At 38.0% G+C, this 17,958-nt stretch overlaps 2 protein-coding genes across 4 annotated transcripts in view; both read right to left on the bottom strand.

Annotated features, from left to right (window-relative positions):
* Positions 1–7,588, bottom strand: part of STPG4 (sperm-tail PG-rich repeat containing 4) — a 38,795-nt gene extending 31,207 nt beyond the window's left edge. Inside the window, exons 1-4 of the mRNA XM_067703854.1 lie at positions 7,568–7,588; positions 7,248–7,382; positions 5,686–5,742; positions 4,287–4,544 (exon numbers count right to left, since the gene is read on the bottom strand). Coding sequence (XP_067559955.1) covers positions 4,287–4,544; positions 5,686–5,742; positions 7,248–7,382; positions 7,568–7,588 — 471 coding nt within the window. The remainder of the gene's footprint in view (positions 1–4,286; positions 4,545–5,685; positions 5,743–7,247; positions 7,383–7,567) is intronic.
* Positions 7,589–11,668: 4,080 nt separating this feature from the next.
* Positions 11,669–17,958, bottom strand: part of CALM2 (calmodulin 2) — a 28,073-nt gene continuing 21,783 nt past the window's right edge. For all 3 annotated transcript variants that reach the window (XM_067703057.1, XM_067703056.1, XM_067703055.1), the window contains exons 3-6: positions 13,840–13,983; positions 13,647–13,753; positions 13,093–13,228; positions 11,669–12,325 (exon numbers count right to left, since the gene is read on the bottom strand). In XM_067703057.1, coding sequence (XP_067559158.1) covers positions 12,297–12,325; positions 13,093–13,228; positions 13,647–13,753; positions 13,840–13,909 — 342 coding nt within the window. In that variant the 5' untranslated portion in view covers positions 13,910–13,983 and the 3' untranslated portion in view covers positions 11,669–12,296. The remainder of the gene's footprint in view (positions 12,326–13,092; positions 13,229–13,646; positions 13,754–13,839; positions 13,984–17,958) is intronic.

Genomic DNA, 17,958 nt, shown 5'->3' with positions numbered 1-17,958 from the left:
CACCATCAACCTGTTGGCCCTGAAAACAGCCACTCAGAGATCACAGCGACTATCACAAAGCTGAACCCGGAGGTTCTCAATCAGGAGTATTTTTTTGGTTTTTGGTTCCCCCCTTCTTCAGGGGACACTTGGACAATGTCTGGAGACAGTTTCAGTTGTTACAACGGGGAGGGGGGGATTGCTAATTGGCATCTAATTATCCTGAAATGCTGCTAAACATCCTACAAAGCACTGAACCGCCTCCTACCACAGAGAATTATCCTGACCCAAGAGTCAGTAGTGCCAAGGGTGAGAAACCCTAAATTTCGACATAAAATGGAGAAGTCAAAAAGGCAGTTGGATATACAAGTCTGGAGTTCAACAGAGAAGGCTGGGCAGGAGATATACATTCAGAAATTATAAACAAATAACTGGTGTTCAAAGCCTTGAGACTGAATCAGATCAGCGGGGAGTGAGTGTAGATGGGGAAGAAGTGTTGCGTGCCTGGCGTTCCAACAGGAAGAGGGCAGGGAAGAGGGGCTGAATCGGCCAAAAGGCTGAGAAGAGGAAAACAAGAATGAAGATTGAGGAGGAGGTGTCAGGGGTTTGGAAAGAGGGGAGATGTGAGAGAAAGCTACCCTGGAGAATGGGAGAGTAAACAGACTAGGGAAGTCCATTCTGGGCCCACAGGAGGTGAAGAATTTAAAATGAGACTAGTCATTTGGTTACACAGATGCAGGTTCAAAGTTCGAAGAGAGATTTGACCAGGGTTGTGGCTTTGCCAAACAAGTAAGATGAGCCATCAGGGGCCAGGGAATTGAGGGCGTGTGCAGGGAATAACTCTAATGATTAACTTAAGCTTTGAAAGGAAGGAAAGCACTGAAAGTTGAGAGGCAATGAAAGGTGCTAGTATAAGCAGATAGGGTAGAGAGTCCCCAGAGAAAGAGAACGAGGCATGGCTTTCCTGACATAAGAGAAGCCATTTTTGGCCTAAGCCATTTTGTGATCTAAACCTGGCCTCGGTAATTAATGATCTTAAGGGAAGTGAGGGAGTGAAGGAACAAAGGAAAAACAGTCAAGGAACAATAGGTCAGCAATAAAACAGAGTCCCAGTTCCTCCTCAAGGGATATACGTTAACAATTGGATATGCGTCTTTGAGTTCTGCAGGAACTAAGGCCTCCACCCAGGTGGAGGATAGGATGATGCTGACCCTCCTGACTTCAATCAACTAAAACTTGGGCTTTGTCGACCTTTGCCCTGATCCTACGCTGAATTCTCCTCTGCTCAAGCCCCCTCATGAATATGCATGTACCTTTAGCTTTAGACTTCCCCAATTTTGCTGTTGGGGAGACACTGCTTTGGGAAAGATACCTGTTTTCTCCTCACTCGCTGCAAGTAATAAATCCTTCCTCCTCCCTCTCTTTGGCTTAGTTGTATCTTTTGGTTCGACACCCATCAGGAGGCAAACTCATTTTTTGGGCAACAGTGAGATCAATGGATTGTAGACTGGGTGAGAACAGAAAAATTGTTGAGGTTGGGATACTAGAGTGGGTAAGGCAGAAGATCAGGGGACAGTGATCAGAGTGGGATGCGTGCAACTGAAATTAAGGAGGGTAGAAATGATTGGTGTTGAAAAAAATTTAAGGAGTGAGGGCTGAAGTGCAGGAGAGTTCAAGGAACTGAGAAGCCAGATTGTTGGAAAATCATCATCTACGCGTGTACTGAAATTATGACAGGAGTAGTGGAAAAGAGTGACAGGGTGCAAAGGGAGCTAAAATCATCCAGAAATAAGGTGGAGTAACACAGGGGTTACTGGGATGACTGCAACACTGGGAAAAAGCAGGTCATAAAATTATATAATGGAGAGAAAAGTCCCACTTCTGTACATATATTCTAAAATAAAAACATTATTTCTCTAATAATAAAAAAATTACTGTAAAAGTTGTAGGTCTATACCAAATACTCTTTGGAAAGAGCCAGATATAGATGAGTATGCACACATGCACATTCAAATGTGAATATAAATATAAATATATCTAGGCACATATGATTCTTTGATATAGATTCTCCTCTTGAGTTACATGCTTCAGAATAAAGGTGTTAAAAATAGTAAAAACTTTCTTACAAATGAAGGACAGCACTAACAAGGTATAATGTGAATATTCTATTAAAAATCATGACGCTTGAGAATGCTGTTCTATCTTAATAAATAATAATGTATACTGTATCTACCTCGAATTCCAATTATTATTTTACTGAGTTCTGCTATTAAAAAAACAGAACTATGAATTTTTTTCTCCTCCTTCACTTCATACACTTTAATGCAAGCAGGATCATATGCCTAGATAGAACTATAAAGTTTCTAGAAGAAAGCATAGGAGAATATGTGTATAGCCTTAGAATAGGCAGGGATTTCTTTTATTTTTTTAATTAATTTTTATTGGAATATAGTTGCTTTACCAGAATTATGAATTTTATTGGTCACTAAACAGGGTTACATCTGAATAGCTCTTCTCTCGTGAATATATTATTATATGCCTTTGAAACAGAAAATTAGGAAAACATTTAATTCTTCCAGTTTCTGGAGCTCAAGCCTTTGTGGGAGGTAGGGAGAGAGAGGAGAAGTAAAGAAACAGGAAAAGTATGTTTTCAGAAGGTTTTTATCCATCCCTCTGGGTAAGCCACACTCTTTTGGTCTTTTAAAGCTTTAAATTGTGCCTAATACCAACCATCTATGTTTTCTCCTTTCAGCAGTGGGCCTGGGCCTACCCTTAGAAACCTCTAAAAGCCAGAAGAGAGGAAGCAGAAGAGAAGTAAATGGCGAGGGAGGCTAACGAAGAATGATTTTGTATTGGAGGCGGCCAGAACAATTTCACACGTTGCCTGCTTACCTGACACCAAGTCATAAAAGTCTGATTTAGTGTTTGTATTCAGCCACTGAACTGAACGGGATAAGATTTATCCCATGAACATTTATCATCCTGTCCTGTCTCAAAGCTATAATTTGCAAAGCTGCAGGAAGGGTTCACGGTTGGATACAACACGTGCTCATCCTGCTGAAGATTCCTTGTCCACCCTACTAACCATACCCCTTCCATTTAATTCAACCTCCTGTGGCAATGCATCTTCTCAGGTTATCACCATATTATTCTGATAAGGTGGTGAAGACTGATACTATTATTAGCTCCTTTATAAATGGGAGATATTAAGGCCCAAAGTCCCAAATAACAAAGTCCAAGTCCCAACTCTGGCCCTTGGGCAGGCCCCAGACAGTGCTCTGCCCCTCCCGTGAAACGCCTCCCTTGGATTCCACCCCCTGAAATCCTGCCCCTCATTCAAGGCCAGAGGCGCAAGGTAGACTGGGAAAAGCACCAAATTGGGGCTCAGAAGCTCTCCGTTAAAAGTACTGCCTCCGCTCTTTATTAGCTATGTGCCTCAGAACCAGTTACTTCATCTCTATTCACCGCAGTTTTCTCATCTGCAAAATGGGGATTAACATCCGTTTTGCCTATCTCGTCACAGAATGCCTGTGACGAACTACTAGGAGAATATATGTGGAAGCTCACAGCAAACCGTTAAGAGTCACACGAATGTCATATGTTATCCAAGGTCCAGCTTGAGTCCTACTCAATCCAGGGAGCCTTCCAGACTTTCGATCCCACCCCCTGGCATTTCCTCTTACACTATTTATCTCTGTACTTGATCTATGGGCTCTTGTGTTGTTATTTAAATATTTCCAAGTCAGGAACATCTTCCCTCAGAAGAGTCTAGCCCAGGGCTATAAGCAAGCAGTTCTCTGTATTCTCAATGTGACTCATGAACTGGTGGAGCTGAGAGTACACCCTGACCCTCCTGGTACCAGGGTGCTCATTTCTACAAGAAATTCTTGCAAAAGCTTCCCTATGGTGTATAGTTATACTCACGCTCTAATAAGAGGACTACTGACTGAAAGGCAAAGTTTTCTCTTTAAAAGAAGAGGGCATACCATATCAATGCTTGAAGAGACCAGAAGCATGGGCCCATCACAGATAAGACCCCAAGTCAGAGGAATCCTGCCAACAGTTCCCAGCGAGGGAAAAAAAATTTCCCCATGCACTCACTTTAGGTTGAGAAGGTCTCACAGGGATACACCTTGCTGGATATATTTGCAAATGAGACAGCCCTTTGTTTGATTTCTGGATGAAATAAGGCATTCTACAGGTTTTCAGTTTCTCCTGGGGAAGATACACTCTAAGTATAGAGAATATTTTCCTCAGGGCCTCTTGGTAGCTTTCCCATACAAAGCCAGCTGCTAGTAGTGCTTTACCTGATCTCTGTAAACCAGCGTGCTGGGGTTTGACCGTGGTTTGTCTTTAAACGAGTAGGTGGCCACGTGCTTCTTTAACAAGTCCAAGGAGTCAGGAGGCATGTACTGGGGAAGGTCATTTAGTACCAGATCGTTTCTTTGCAGAAGAGGTGGTTTTTTCCTTCCTTCATTTTTAAAACTGTATGTTGCTATCACTGGATTTGATAGAGATTCTTCAATAAAAGTTTTCAAGTGGTAAGTGCCAGGATTAGGAGTGTTCTGTGGAGAATTGACATCATTTTTAAAGTCAGTGTGTAAACTGGTTAACATCTCTTAAAGCATCATTCTTGCAAAGGTCACTCCTAAGTAGCATTTCTCTTTGTTTTACAGTTTAATAAGATTCTATCAAATAGAGTCAACACTCCCGCCAGAACAATATTTCAAGACAATCACGATGATTTCCTTTCTGAGACAATTGCTAAATTATAGCAAATGGGTTACGGCCATAGCTGAAGTTTTAACTTTTTAAAAAGCAGCTTCAGAGATACTTAAACTTGAGATTCAATTTGACTGTAAATGTCAGGCCTCTCATGAGACCCCTCAGGATAAGCTTCGTGACTAAACAGAAGTTATCCTACTTCTTCTTAGTAGATACCACGTGTTTCTTTCTAGCCCTCAAGTGGGAAGCTAAAGGATAATAACACGAGACTGAGGATGAATTGGCAGAACACATGGCCTAATTAGTCCCATAAGAGGTTTGGTACTTTCAAATCACAGCCACAGTATGGCTGAATGGCCAGACCTGACAGTTTAGTTGCTGCTGCTTTTGTGGCCATCTTCCCACTGAGCACTCAGCTCAGTTCTACCATTAAAATTAGTTCAATTCCAAGGAGGCTTTAGCTCCTGAGGCCCCTCTGTTATAGAAAGGTGTGAACAGAAAATATTTCTGCCATATAGAAACAATGTATCTTGAGAGGCAGATCTTCCAGTCATCTTTCTTTTGTATATTACCGTCTTGTTTTCATACACTGATCATGTTAACAAAAGTTATCATAGACTCTTACTTTTTATCTAAGTAAGATAACAACCAAAATCAAACACATTTCCAGAATGCATGCTTTTTCTTCCTTGTGTAATCTCACCAAGGTCATAAACTAGGTTGACTTTATCAAGATATCCTGTAAAACAACCTGGATTCCTAGAGTTTTTACTTCCAAGCTTTTACTGCATTCAAAATTTAAAGTTAGTTTCTCAGTCATATGCTGATACTAAAATTATAAATATGAAATAAGGCCCATGTAGATTTGAACAACCATTGTTTTCTTAAAATTAAGTATTAGTGACTTAATCAGGTTAGACTGATTATAATACTAATAAGAATGAGAATACTTTGAATAGAAAAGGATGAAAATATACATACTCTTAATGTTATTCTCCACCATCCTTCTCTTTCAAAAGATGACTTCTGGCTTGGTTTCTATTAATAAACATAAAATGTGCTTATTCATTTTAGAAGTGATCCCTGGAAGTTAAATATCACTTATAAAACATGTACTTGAAGAAATGGATACCAGTACCAAACTGGTCAGCCTGAATTAAAGTAAAAGCTACATAATGATAAATTTTGCCTGTAATATTTCCTTAAATTACTATTTTATGATCTTAATTGCTTTTTAAACAACTAAATTCCCTTTGGGTAAATTAGAGTAATAAACATCCCCATCTCACAGAGGTGTCATGAGAATAGAGGTGACAAAATTTGGTGCTCTTAGGAAGAAAAGAGTTGTATGAACCCAAAATTGTGTTAGTATAATTGTTATTAAGATTTATGGCTCAGGGAGCTCAAGGTAAAAATGTATAGTCATCAAATTAATGGCATATTGGGATACAAATTCCTGGCGATATGGCAAATGTTGAACACTGCCATTTCCTGGATTTACATATGCTATGACTTGGGCTTGAACTCCAGCTCGGCCACTGGCTAGGAGCACTAGGTAAGTTAACCCTCATGAACCTCAGCTTCCTCTTAGGAATACAAAAAAAGGCACCAGGCCTGGCATGAAAATAAGGCATTGTAAAACCTGTACCCACAACCAGGGCTCAGTAAGTGGCAGCTTTTATTTTTAACATCTCATCTGTCAAGTTAAGAAGCAGATTATTTTGATATTCTTCAGTTTCCAAGGACGCTCTTGTCTTCCATAGTTACACCCACTCATTATCCCATATTTGTTTCAGCTTCACTGTCAACAGAACACGGTTGTTTAGTTTTTTCCTTTTGTGCTATTTGCAGTAGGTAAAAATCATTAAAATATTGAGTTCTACTTTCATTTAGAGTACTTTTGTTATTACTATGAAATATAGATTATCTCAAGCAACAAGGCATTAAAAATAATAAACAATCTAATCAGTCAACAGATAAAATTGATTATTCCTGTCTAGCAACTTATAGCCACTTACAAGTACCCTTGGGTTTTAGTTTTACTGTGAAATATAGGCATTTCTCTAAAAAAGCATTGTTTCATACGAACTGCTAAGTCTGAATTTCTTCCTATACATTCCCTTTATTAGATTTATGTTGAATCTTCTCTGTTGCACATATATAGTCACAGAAATCAAACTTTTTCAGGCAGGTCGAGACAGGTCTCCACCTCTACCTAGGACCAAGGAAATGAGGTGGGAAGAAGGGAGAAGTAAACATGATACATCTAAAGGAAGGTAATGGGCAGCTGCCGTTTTGTTTTGCCCAAGACAGGTGATCTCAACTTCCCCTATCTCCCACTTCCAATTCACTTCAGGGGTGAATCACTTTACACAAGACGGGCTAGACATCCCTTGCCCAAATTTATTTAAAAACTAAACAAAGATACTTTCAAATATTTTATAAACACTAAAGTAGGAAGCAGGGCAAAAACGTGTCCAATAGACTAAGGAAGGACAAACGCATTCTCTCGGCAGAGGGGAAAATGAAAGAAATCTAATTACCCTATTAAAACAGTTGTCCAGTGCAATTAGCAGCAGGTAAGGGGTGGGAGGGAACAACACAGAAAACAAAGGGCGAATGTGAAGGATAAGGGAGAGCGAGGGAAAAGGAGAGCAAACGAAGTGGCACTCAAATACCTATCGGGAAGAAAGGACCGCAGGCGCCGACGTGAAGGTAGGGAGAAGCGGAGTGGCGCCAGAGCCCGGGATTAGAAAGAGGTGGGACTTGGGGCGGAGCTCGGTGAGGGGAACTTTGTTGTGGAGGTGGGAGGGCGGGGAAGGAAGGCGGTACCGAGGCCGCCCCGCCTCCCTTCTTCCCTTACTGCGGCAGAGGCGATGGCCATGATTGGCTGGTCCATTGCTGCCGCCTCGCTCCCTAGGCCGAGGCTGGCGTCCGGTTGCCAGGAGGCGCCTCAGTCCGCCGGTTCCTGAGCGTGCGCAGGGCACCCGCCAGGTTCGTCTCCGGATGCGGGGGAAGGGAGGCGGGCACACGCTTGGAGGGCCCGCAGCAAGCCTCACGCAGAGGAAATGGGTCGAGACCGTCAGGCACATGCGTGGTAAGGAAACCTAAAGAGCGCGGGAGTCGCCAGAGAGCCGTCGGCAACAAGTTTCTGCGCCAAGGGAGGCCTGCAAAGGCTAAAGCGCCCCAGGATCTCCATCAGCCCTTTCCCAAATCACCTCAGGCTTGATACGCATAGATTTAAGGCAAAAATCAACCTCAGCACCCACTTTATTTTTTGAATTTTATTTATTTTTTTATACAGCAGGTTCTTATTAGTTACTTTATACATATTAGTGTATACGTGTCAATCCCAATCTCCCAATTCATCCCACCACCACCTCCACCGCTCCGCCACTTTCCCTCCTTGGATAGCACCCATTTCCTAAGATTGTTTCTAAACTCCTCCAGATGGAAATTCTGGGGGTGTCACTTTTGAGAAGTGGAGTACTAGACACAACAGGCTGTAAAACCACGGATTACCTTTTACCATCCGTATAGACCCTCTTCATTTTCAACCTCTCCTGGCTGTAGCTTCTCAACCTATAAACATTACCATCTTTAAAAACAAACGTCCCCTTAAGCTTAACAGTTCCATTTTATGGAGTATCTGCTGTGTTCCAGATATTTCACACATATTTAATCCTCAAAACGACCCTGTGAAGTAGGTGTTAATCCCATTTATGAACAAGGAAACAAGCTTCCTTGGACAGTTTAGCATAGCTTACTCTGCATCACACAGAAGTGGCAGAGCCAGAGTTCAAATCCAGGTCTGACTCCAGTGCCCCACTGTCCACTACACCACGAAGTTTCTGCTTCCGTTCACAAACTTTCAAGAGTAATGTGGATTCAATACTTTCCTCACTCCCACCCCCATACTTTCCTAAAACCATCTTAATCTGACATGTGCAGGCACCTTTCAGTTAAAATTGCATTTAGTAACTAAGCTAGCCAGTTATCTAGTTGCCAAATCCAATGGGGATTTTTCAGGCTTTTAGCAAACTTGACCTCTATTTGTCATCATTGTATTGATTATTCCTCTCCCTGGCTGCATTTGCTGATTTATTGTGATTCTTTGTCTATAAGGAGGTGATAATATATTGGTACCTACATGGGGTGATTAACTTGAGTGAAATGTCTGGAACCACATCTGGCACAATGCATTCAAAACATATTATCACTGCCTTTAGGACAAAAGCAAAATTTACAAATTTACAATCCAGTCTCACCTCACTAGAACCTCATGATCTGATGTATACTTGCAAATCCCAAACATGCCATCTTCACACTTCTATTGTCTCCCCATATGCTAGCCCTTCTGCTTGAAATGCTATTCTCTTCTTCGATGGCCTGGCAGACCTCAAGGGTCAGCTCCTCTGAGAAGTCCTCCTAGGCCTAATCCCTCGTACCCCAAAGGACCCTGTTCCTCTCTTTACTGCAGGACTCACTGTGACAAATCATGTCTCCCCTAATTTTAAACATATCCAGAACACAGATTTTTGTCTTAATTCTCAGCCCTTTGAACACAGAAGAATTGAATATTTGTTAAGTTTTCCTTTTATAAATAAAACCAGAGGATGGACTACAGTAGTGGTTTTCAAAAACTAATGTGCATACAGATACCAGGAAATAATGTTAAAATAAAGATTCTGATTGAGATTCTAGGGCAGGGCCTAACCCTCCGCATCGCTAACAAGCTCTCACAGGTGATTCTGCAGGTGACTTTCTGAGTAGCAAGAAACAGGAGGACGCCATTAAATTTCTCTTGAAATACTGGGATTCTGAATTCAACACAGCCTTAAAAATAGCAGGAAAAACGGGAGGGGAGGAGCCAGGCACCAGGTTTGAAATCAAAAACTGAAAAAGACCAAGAGACAAGTAAAAAAACAGAACTTTCACAAAACTGATTAAGCCAGTCCGTCACTGTGCCTCATTTCATTTTCTTATTTTGGCTCAGCCTGTAAAACTGGCTCAGCAGACTAGGGACTGGTACCCTAGAGACTGAATATGATGAAAGGTACAGAGAAGTCCAGAAACCCATGCACAGTGTGAAATATAAGGAAACACCTAGATGAGAATATAGTTTTGGGTATCGCAAAAATAGAAACAGCATGGGTAAATGATTTCAAGGACTTCACCAATAAAGCAGACTAAGTATGCAGAATAAACAAAATGTCCCCTTAAGAAAACACTGTCTTGCATAATATCACTGAGAAAAGTTTAAGATTTATTTTCAGGTTATCATTACAGCAGTTTTAAAGGGAGGAACCATTTCTCTTTGCAAATACGAGACTATACTTCGTAGTGATCAACAGTGCCTCTGCTACGCATCAGATTTTTAATAAAAATTCTAGGTAAAATACTTCATATTCTACATATTCCAGGATCACTTTTAACTGCAACAGTGATAGTTTAGGTTAGAATCATCTGAAAGCAAACATACTACAGACAGTATTTGGGAAAAGAATCATCAATTACCATGATGCTAATATAAAACAGGTAATACGGGTAAGATTTGAAGATAAGGTTTTAAAATTATAGTCCTGATTTAAGATTATGTAATGCTTACTGTGTGATTTTCATGAAGATTACAAGAATATAAAATCAGTAACATGATACACAAAGTACCCCAAAGACGTGTTTTCCCCTTCCACCTTGTTATCAACAACTTTACTTCAAACTATTGGAACTGGAAAAGCACCAATATTAACTTTGCCCAATTCCCTCATTTTACAAGGATCATAACTGATTTAACAGCATAGATTGAACACTTAATGCAAATACCAGGAACTATGCTAAGTGCTTTACCTAACATTATTATAAAAACAAAGTTAGAAACCAGCTGGGTAAATCACACCCATTTTACAGGTAAGATAACCGAGGCTCAGGTAATACTGATCTCTTCAAAGTTATACAGAGCAATGATCTGAATACTGTTGCAATGAAACTCCAAAGCCCACGTTTAATATTCTGGAGATTACTGTGCCTCAACAGCTAGACACATGAATCTTCTCCCACCTTTGACTAAACTCTTATCTAATGAAGCTCTTCCTAATTAGTACTGCCTGCCTATCAATTCCTGTTAACTTCCCTCATCCTACCTAAAACATACCTAACTCTTTTCCTTCACTGACCATCCAGTTTTCCATTTTCCTGTAGAACTAATAACAGTGATATTAAAATAGTCAAAGATGCACAGTAAACAAATTGCGCCCCTGGGAAATTAAAAACCTTGTGGCTGTAATAATCAAGTAACAATTATACTTAAATGTTTTAATCTTGGCTCTGCTTTGCTATGCAATCTTTCCTTAAGTATTTAAAAGGTAGTTAGAAAAACAGAAACCCTGATAACCACCTTTTGAGTAGTTTATAGAGAAAGCAACAGTTTAGAAGCAAGCAAATACTAAAACAAGGTTTAGTTACTGTCAATCCACTACTAAAGATACCTTATTTGTAAAAGTATGTTGCAGACAGGCAGGCACAACTGAAAATTCTCCTTTGTTTTCTGGTAGTAGAATTAAAAAGCACTGAGTAAAACATTAAAAAATAGAGGCAAAACATAATGACCCACCCCCCATTTGGATTTTTTGTGTTTTTAAACACAAACATTTAAAAAAATCACTGCATGGCTGAAGTCTATATGGATAAACAAATGCCAAAGTTGAAAAATATATTAAAAAGGTAGGCAGCAACACTGAACACCTACCTTATGCCAGTCCCCATGCTAGGTACACTTACAAAACGTTTCTTAATCTTCCACTTAAACCTTTTGAAGGAAGTATAATTTAAAAACCAAACAGTCTTAAGTAGTCAAAAAAATTACTTATCTAAACTTAAATTATACCAAGTAGAAACCACCTCCCCACTTGATTCTCAAAATTATTTAACCTCAAGTTAAGTAAATGACTCAGATTCAGAGCAACAGTTGGGTAAATTGTAATTTTTTATTGGAAAACAAATATACAACTTGGAATGGATTTGAGGCAAATTGTGCCATTAAGCAGATTTTCTTTAAGTGGCTAAAACAAAGTTTAAAAAGCAAGTAACAATAAAAGAAAATGTTTCTGGTACAGGACCAGCAGTACAAAAAAATAGTGTACGAGTACCTGGATAAAACACCCGTTTTGCAATAGTGCAACTTTTAAGTACATATTGTTGACTGTCCATAGTCCACGCAGAGTTACAACTCCACACTTCAACAACAACATGCTGACAGTTCCTAAAGAAAACTACTTAAAAAAAAAAAAAGGCATAACCCAGATGTTCCCTCATTTGACCAACTCCATCTAAGTTTAGATGTGCAGAAGGGCTTATTAGATATATCCAGAGTAAGCCACATGCAACATGTTACTTGATCAATTTTTCTAAAATAAGGTTTCAGGACAATGACAGTAAGATAAGGGAAGAAAACATGGAGGAATGAAGTCCTAATTACTATACATGCATATTTTTTTTGACAACAGGGGGGAAACCTTTTACAGATAAGTTACAAACAAAGAAAAGGCAAATAAACAATTTTGTACAAGAAATTTAACACATTCTGTACAATGTCTTCACTTTGCTGTCATCATTTGTACAAACTCTGAAAAAGAAGTACACAAAAATGTTGAGTCAGAAGTACACAAAAATGTTGAGTCAATGGCAAAAGTCTGACAAAACCAATCACATTTACTCAATCACTAAGCAGTCTCCATTCCCCTTTCTTTCCTCAAAATTATCATGAAGTACAGAAGAAAGCTAGTTTACTGCCAAGGCTGGACCTTCAAAAACCAAAATTATTTATGATTATTAATGAATAAACCAAATTAATGCTTTAGATAAGCTATTACAAATAAAAAGCATTCTTGCTCTTAGTTCAATATCACATATGATACTTCTGAACTGAAGCATGTATAATTTTAGACTTAAAGCTAATTAGAGGGAAGGAAAATCCAATGAAAGAAAGTCACCTTAACTTTCAGGATCTTGAAATAAGTTTGAAGAAGCTTTTCACACTGTTCCACAATTGTTAACAAAAATTGTTTTATCATAATTTGGAGTGTAGTGCTTCTCAAACTTTAAAATGTGCATTATGAAGTCACCCAGGAATCTTATTAAAATGTAGATTCTAAGTAAAGGGACAGGATCTGATAAGAAATAGTTCTAAAAAGCTCTCAGGTGACAATGATGTTGCCTAATCTGTGCACAACACTCTGAATAGCAAAAGGTTGGTAAATATCAGTAACTGTTTTAGCATCTCCAATTCTGGTGGTGGGGGAATGTCACTAATTTTGACCTATCAGATACCTAACAAGAACCTCTACCTTAAAGTCAAAACACAGAATACGGCAGTGACAGTGAAAGACTTACCTTCATAGTTTACTTGACCATCACCATCGATATCTGCTTCCCTGATCATTTCATCAACCTCTTCATCTGTTAACTTCTCTCCAAGGTTTGTCATCACATGGCGGAGCTCTGCTGCACTAATATAGCCATTACCATCCTACAAAAAAAAGTAGTAAAACGTCTAAGCAAAATTATAGACGTAACGAGTTGGAATAGAAGTTTATTAAACTTCACATTAGGGAGCAAAATATACTTTAGTAATCTATACAAACTAAAGAGAGTTTACAAATAGCTGACCTATATATTAAATGTCACTGAGAGTCAAGCAGGATATTCTATATTGAAATCACAATTTCTTGGTTCCAAAGTCAAGTGATGCCTCTTACGCCACAAAACTAATGCAATATATATGTTATTAGGAAACCTCCATCTACACTGAATTCTTAAAAAGCTTTTGCTTGATATTAAAATATGTTGGTCAATCATCAGAAAAACAAGTCTTCACAGATTAAGAGGTCCTGATATCTTTTTATCCTCAAATTAAAATTGAACAAATCCAGTCTTTGGATACTTACCTTATCAAACACACGGAAGGCTTCTCTAATTTCTTCTTCACTGTCTGTGTCTTTCATTTTTCTTGCCATCATTGTCAGAAATTCCGGGAAGTCAATTGTGCCGTTACCTGAAATGGTTTGTTTAGTTGAAACATTACAACAGAACTTAAATGCCAACTCCCCCTTCCCAAACCCTGAAACTAAAAAGACTTACCATCAGCATCCACCTCATTAATCATGTCCTGTAACTCTGCTTCTGTGGGATTCTGCCCAAGAGACCTCATTACAGTTCCCAACTCCTTTGTTGTTATAGTTCCATCACCATCCTTGTCAAATAGTGAAAAAGCTTCTTTGAATTCTGTTTGAAAGAGAGACCACAATCCAAATGTACAGGTTAACAATAAAAAAGTAACCTCCTAAATGAAATGTATTCATCAACCGTCAAAGCAAACATATATAGAGAGATAGGACCTGAAATGGGATTTTGATTCCTGAAGGATTATGTGAGGAAACCTTGTGGTATTTCAAACATTTTTAGCTAATCATATGCTCATGTATTGATCTGAGAGTTTTTTCATCTAAAATCTTACAGGGAACTTCAAAATGTAGTCCAGATAAGAGTCAAACTATTGTTTAAAGAGGAAAACACTCAAAGCCCCAGATGACTGGCTTCTCTATTTTCTGTTGAAGCTGCTCTGTGGAACACAATTCAAAATTACAGATCTAACCTACACTCAGAATAGAAAAGGAAAACTACTGTTACTAAATACATACTTCTATATAGCAACTGTACTGCTTACAGTAATCCCCAAAGTTTAAATTAAGTCTATTTAATCACCTACTAAATTAAAAAGAAAAAAATTTAAATTTCAGAACAACCTGCAATAGGCCAGCTTCCTTTTCTCGAAGACAGAAGGGACCAAATAATCTATAATGATGTTAACAATGGGATGATCAAGATATGAATGGCCAGTTTTAACTAAGAGCTGTATCACTGAAAACAGAATTTAGACCTTTCTTCAGAATATAAAATCCCAAGCTTATAATAGAGTGAGATATATTATTGCCTAAAATCTTTTATATCTTCTTGTGAAATTATGTTGCTTTCAATTCACCACTAGATTACATGGAAAGCTACTGGAGCAACAGTCCAGAATACCTGAATATAGAGAAACTAAAGCAGAGATTTAATTTGGTAGTGCAAGGGCATATAAGTGAGCTAGTTAACAAAGCTAGCAAAGATATTAGGCCCAGTCAGCAAGCAAACACAAAAGCATACAGCACAGAAGCTAAAAGCGGACTTTGGAATTCAACTGCCTGGGCTAAAAAATTCCAGCTCTGCTACTTACTAGTAATATAAATAACCTTGGGCAAATTTTCTGCCTCAGCTTTCTCACGTGTGTTAAGTGGGGATAACTGTACCTACTTCCTAAATTTAAGAATTAGGATAGGTAAAGCACTTAGAACTATGCCTGGCAAATAAGTACTTAATAAATGTCGAGAAAAAGATGGTCTCATTTTCCTGCAGCATCCACAGCTACACTGGAAAACTCTCAAACTTCTCTTGGCTTTCACAACAGTAATTTACCTTCTACCTCCTACTGCCAAAGGGTCTTGCTCCTATTTGTCTCTTACATATAGACGTGACCAATTTTCTTATCCTTTTTTCTCTCGTTGGCCATTTCATCTATGCCCACTAATAATGAAGACTTCACATCTTTAGTCCACTCATCACTCTCAACATAATATTTTTATTTCTCACTCCTGCAGGACATCTTCCCTGGCTGACCTCAAGGAAGACTTAATGAAAATCAATTCTATACTCCTCAGCAACCCTAGGAATGCAAACAAAAGCCACCTTAATTCTTTTTCCCTGAAACCTGTCAAGGCCTGCTGAATTCTGCTATTTAAATACTGCCTGATTCTTTGCTCATCTCTACATCCAACGTTTTGGCTAATGACCCTATCATCTTTTATCTGGACTATCACAATAGCCTCCAAATGGATTCTTTATTTAAAATTACCCACACAACTACCTGAGTCCTATTACCTTTTTGGATTATCACACTATTTTCTTCTGCTTTGATTCTTTTAATTGCTTAGCTTTAGACCAGGTATCACTGACTAGTTATAGTTCGCTACACTCAGTAAGTAGTAAGTGCCACTTACTACTACTGAGTGCTAAACATTCCACTCCATTTAAACATTACTTGTCTTCAGAGGAACTCACCTGATATCAGAAGCTTAGTACCAAACTACTGACTGATCTTATGAAAATATGCAGTACTAACCTAGACCAACCCAATGACAAAAATCAGAGTCCTACAAATAGCAGAATTTGATGAAAACATTTCCATTTTACACTCAGGTTTTTTAAAAAAACAGGATGTACAAATACTGTCTAGAAATATAAACTATTAGGTTCGGAACACAGTAGCATCTATCACCTAGTAACTTAGGCTCCAAGAAAATTAAAGTACTTAGAGATTTATATTTATTTACATTACATTCTCTGCTATAATACAGTTATCGTGTAACACCACCATCATGTACAAAAATTCCCAGTATAACTAGCCATAATCATTTTACTACGTGATTTAACTTAAAGGACAAATTCTGAAAGATGCATGCTATAAGTTTATGTATGTGTGTTCTAAATTTCAAGAAGTTTAAACATCTAATAACTCTTAAAATATTTGCTGGAATAAGTGAAAAGCAGAAAATAAAACCACTTCTATGCTGTAACTAGTGTTTACTTCATGCATACAAAAAGGAACGAATAAAAATACTTTGAAGGTCAAGGTTTATTCCAAATCTATTTGTATTTTTACACTAAAGAGGCAGAAACACCTGCAAAAACTTAAAATAAGAATAAACTGAAAAGTACAATTTTATTTCACCTGCTTTTATAGCTCTCCCCCTGTGCTTCAGAACAGTTTAATCTTAACATATAGAAGCATATCATTCTAAACAGTTATTTCCCAAGAATGAGTTGAATATAAACCTAGGAGTCAAAACCTCAATTCACGTAAGAAAACAGGTCCTGAATGTCACAGAACAGCTATCTTCAACATAATTGATGGAACCTCCCCAAATCCATTCTAGTTATGCCCAAGTTGAAACTTTCAGAAATCATACTATTACTTGTTTTATTTGTTCATTAGCAACCCCAGGGTACCTTTCTAAATATTTTTTACATAAACTTATAATTCTGTTAAAACAGGTCATCATGAAACAATCACAAGAAAAATCAAATGCCTGTTTATTAATTTCTATTTATTTATAAAAATTCCGAACTTATTAATCCTTTAAAGGCCATGTACCAAACCTTTATTGTTGAGTAAGATTAGTTTTTTATCAAATAAGTTTTATCCCTACACTGAACTTTAAAAGTTTAATGGTTTAGGCATAAATTTCTTTAAAGAAAAAAATTATTTTACATTTTTCCTTTAAATATTAAATACCAACAACTAATGACATCACGGCAGAGTCATCAACAAAACTAACTTGTTAGTGATGTCACACTAGACTGTTCTGGATTGCTCTTTAAGACCAAGGTAACGTAAACAACTCTAGAAACTTCACCTAAACAATAAGCATACTTTTTTCTAGACTAAGTTATCTGTTAGAGGAATTTCAAATCTGAAGTAGTAATGATTATCAGGTGAAGATAAAGCCAACTGAAAAAGTACCTTAGTATATTCAACCTTGCATTATATGTATGAAGCTTGTTAGCACAAGTAGAGCTAAGACTCTAAGATATTAACTGGTTACCAGCAATTACAATTTACCAGATTAAAAATATTTTTTGCCTTCACCTCAAAGGTAGATATTAAGAGGGGACTTTGGGAGGAGGCAGAATAATTCTTAGGAATAGGGTAGGTACTGTTCTAGAACATATATGTGTGGCACACCTCTTTGAAAATTTATCTATTCAAAGAAGTATTTATTCAAAGTTTAAGGGAATTTAATAAAACTGTAAATGGCAAAAAAGAAATATTTATTCAGTCCTTACTGTGTGGGAGGTACTGGGGATACAAGAGAAAATAAAAAGGTCCCCAATTTCACAGGATTTTTATTTTAATAGCATAAAAGCTTTGGCTCCTCTACCTTAAAGGTTTACTAAACCTAGGGTCCAAGAACAGCTTTATTAAAAGCCTAGGAAAAGGCAGGGTATGGAAAGAACCTAAAATAGATTTTCCTACCACTCTCACTAGAAGTTTAATTGTATGATAGGAACCAATGAAAAGACAGACTTTATCTTAAAGACAATGTTCCATGAACTGCAAGTATTCTTTACAAAAATGCAATCAGCCAGAGGATTGAGCCTCTT

This window comes from Pseudorca crassidens, chromosome 14 (genome assembly GCF_039906515.1).
Source record: "Pseudorca crassidens isolate mPseCra1 chromosome 14, mPseCra1.hap1, whole genome shotgun sequence".
Classification (NCBI taxonomy): domain Eukaryota; kingdom Metazoa; phylum Chordata; class Mammalia; order Artiodactyla; family Delphinidae; genus Pseudorca; species Pseudorca crassidens.
The sequence above is the reverse complement of the archived record's forward strand: the minus strand, read 5'-3'. Positions and strand labels throughout refer to the sequence as shown.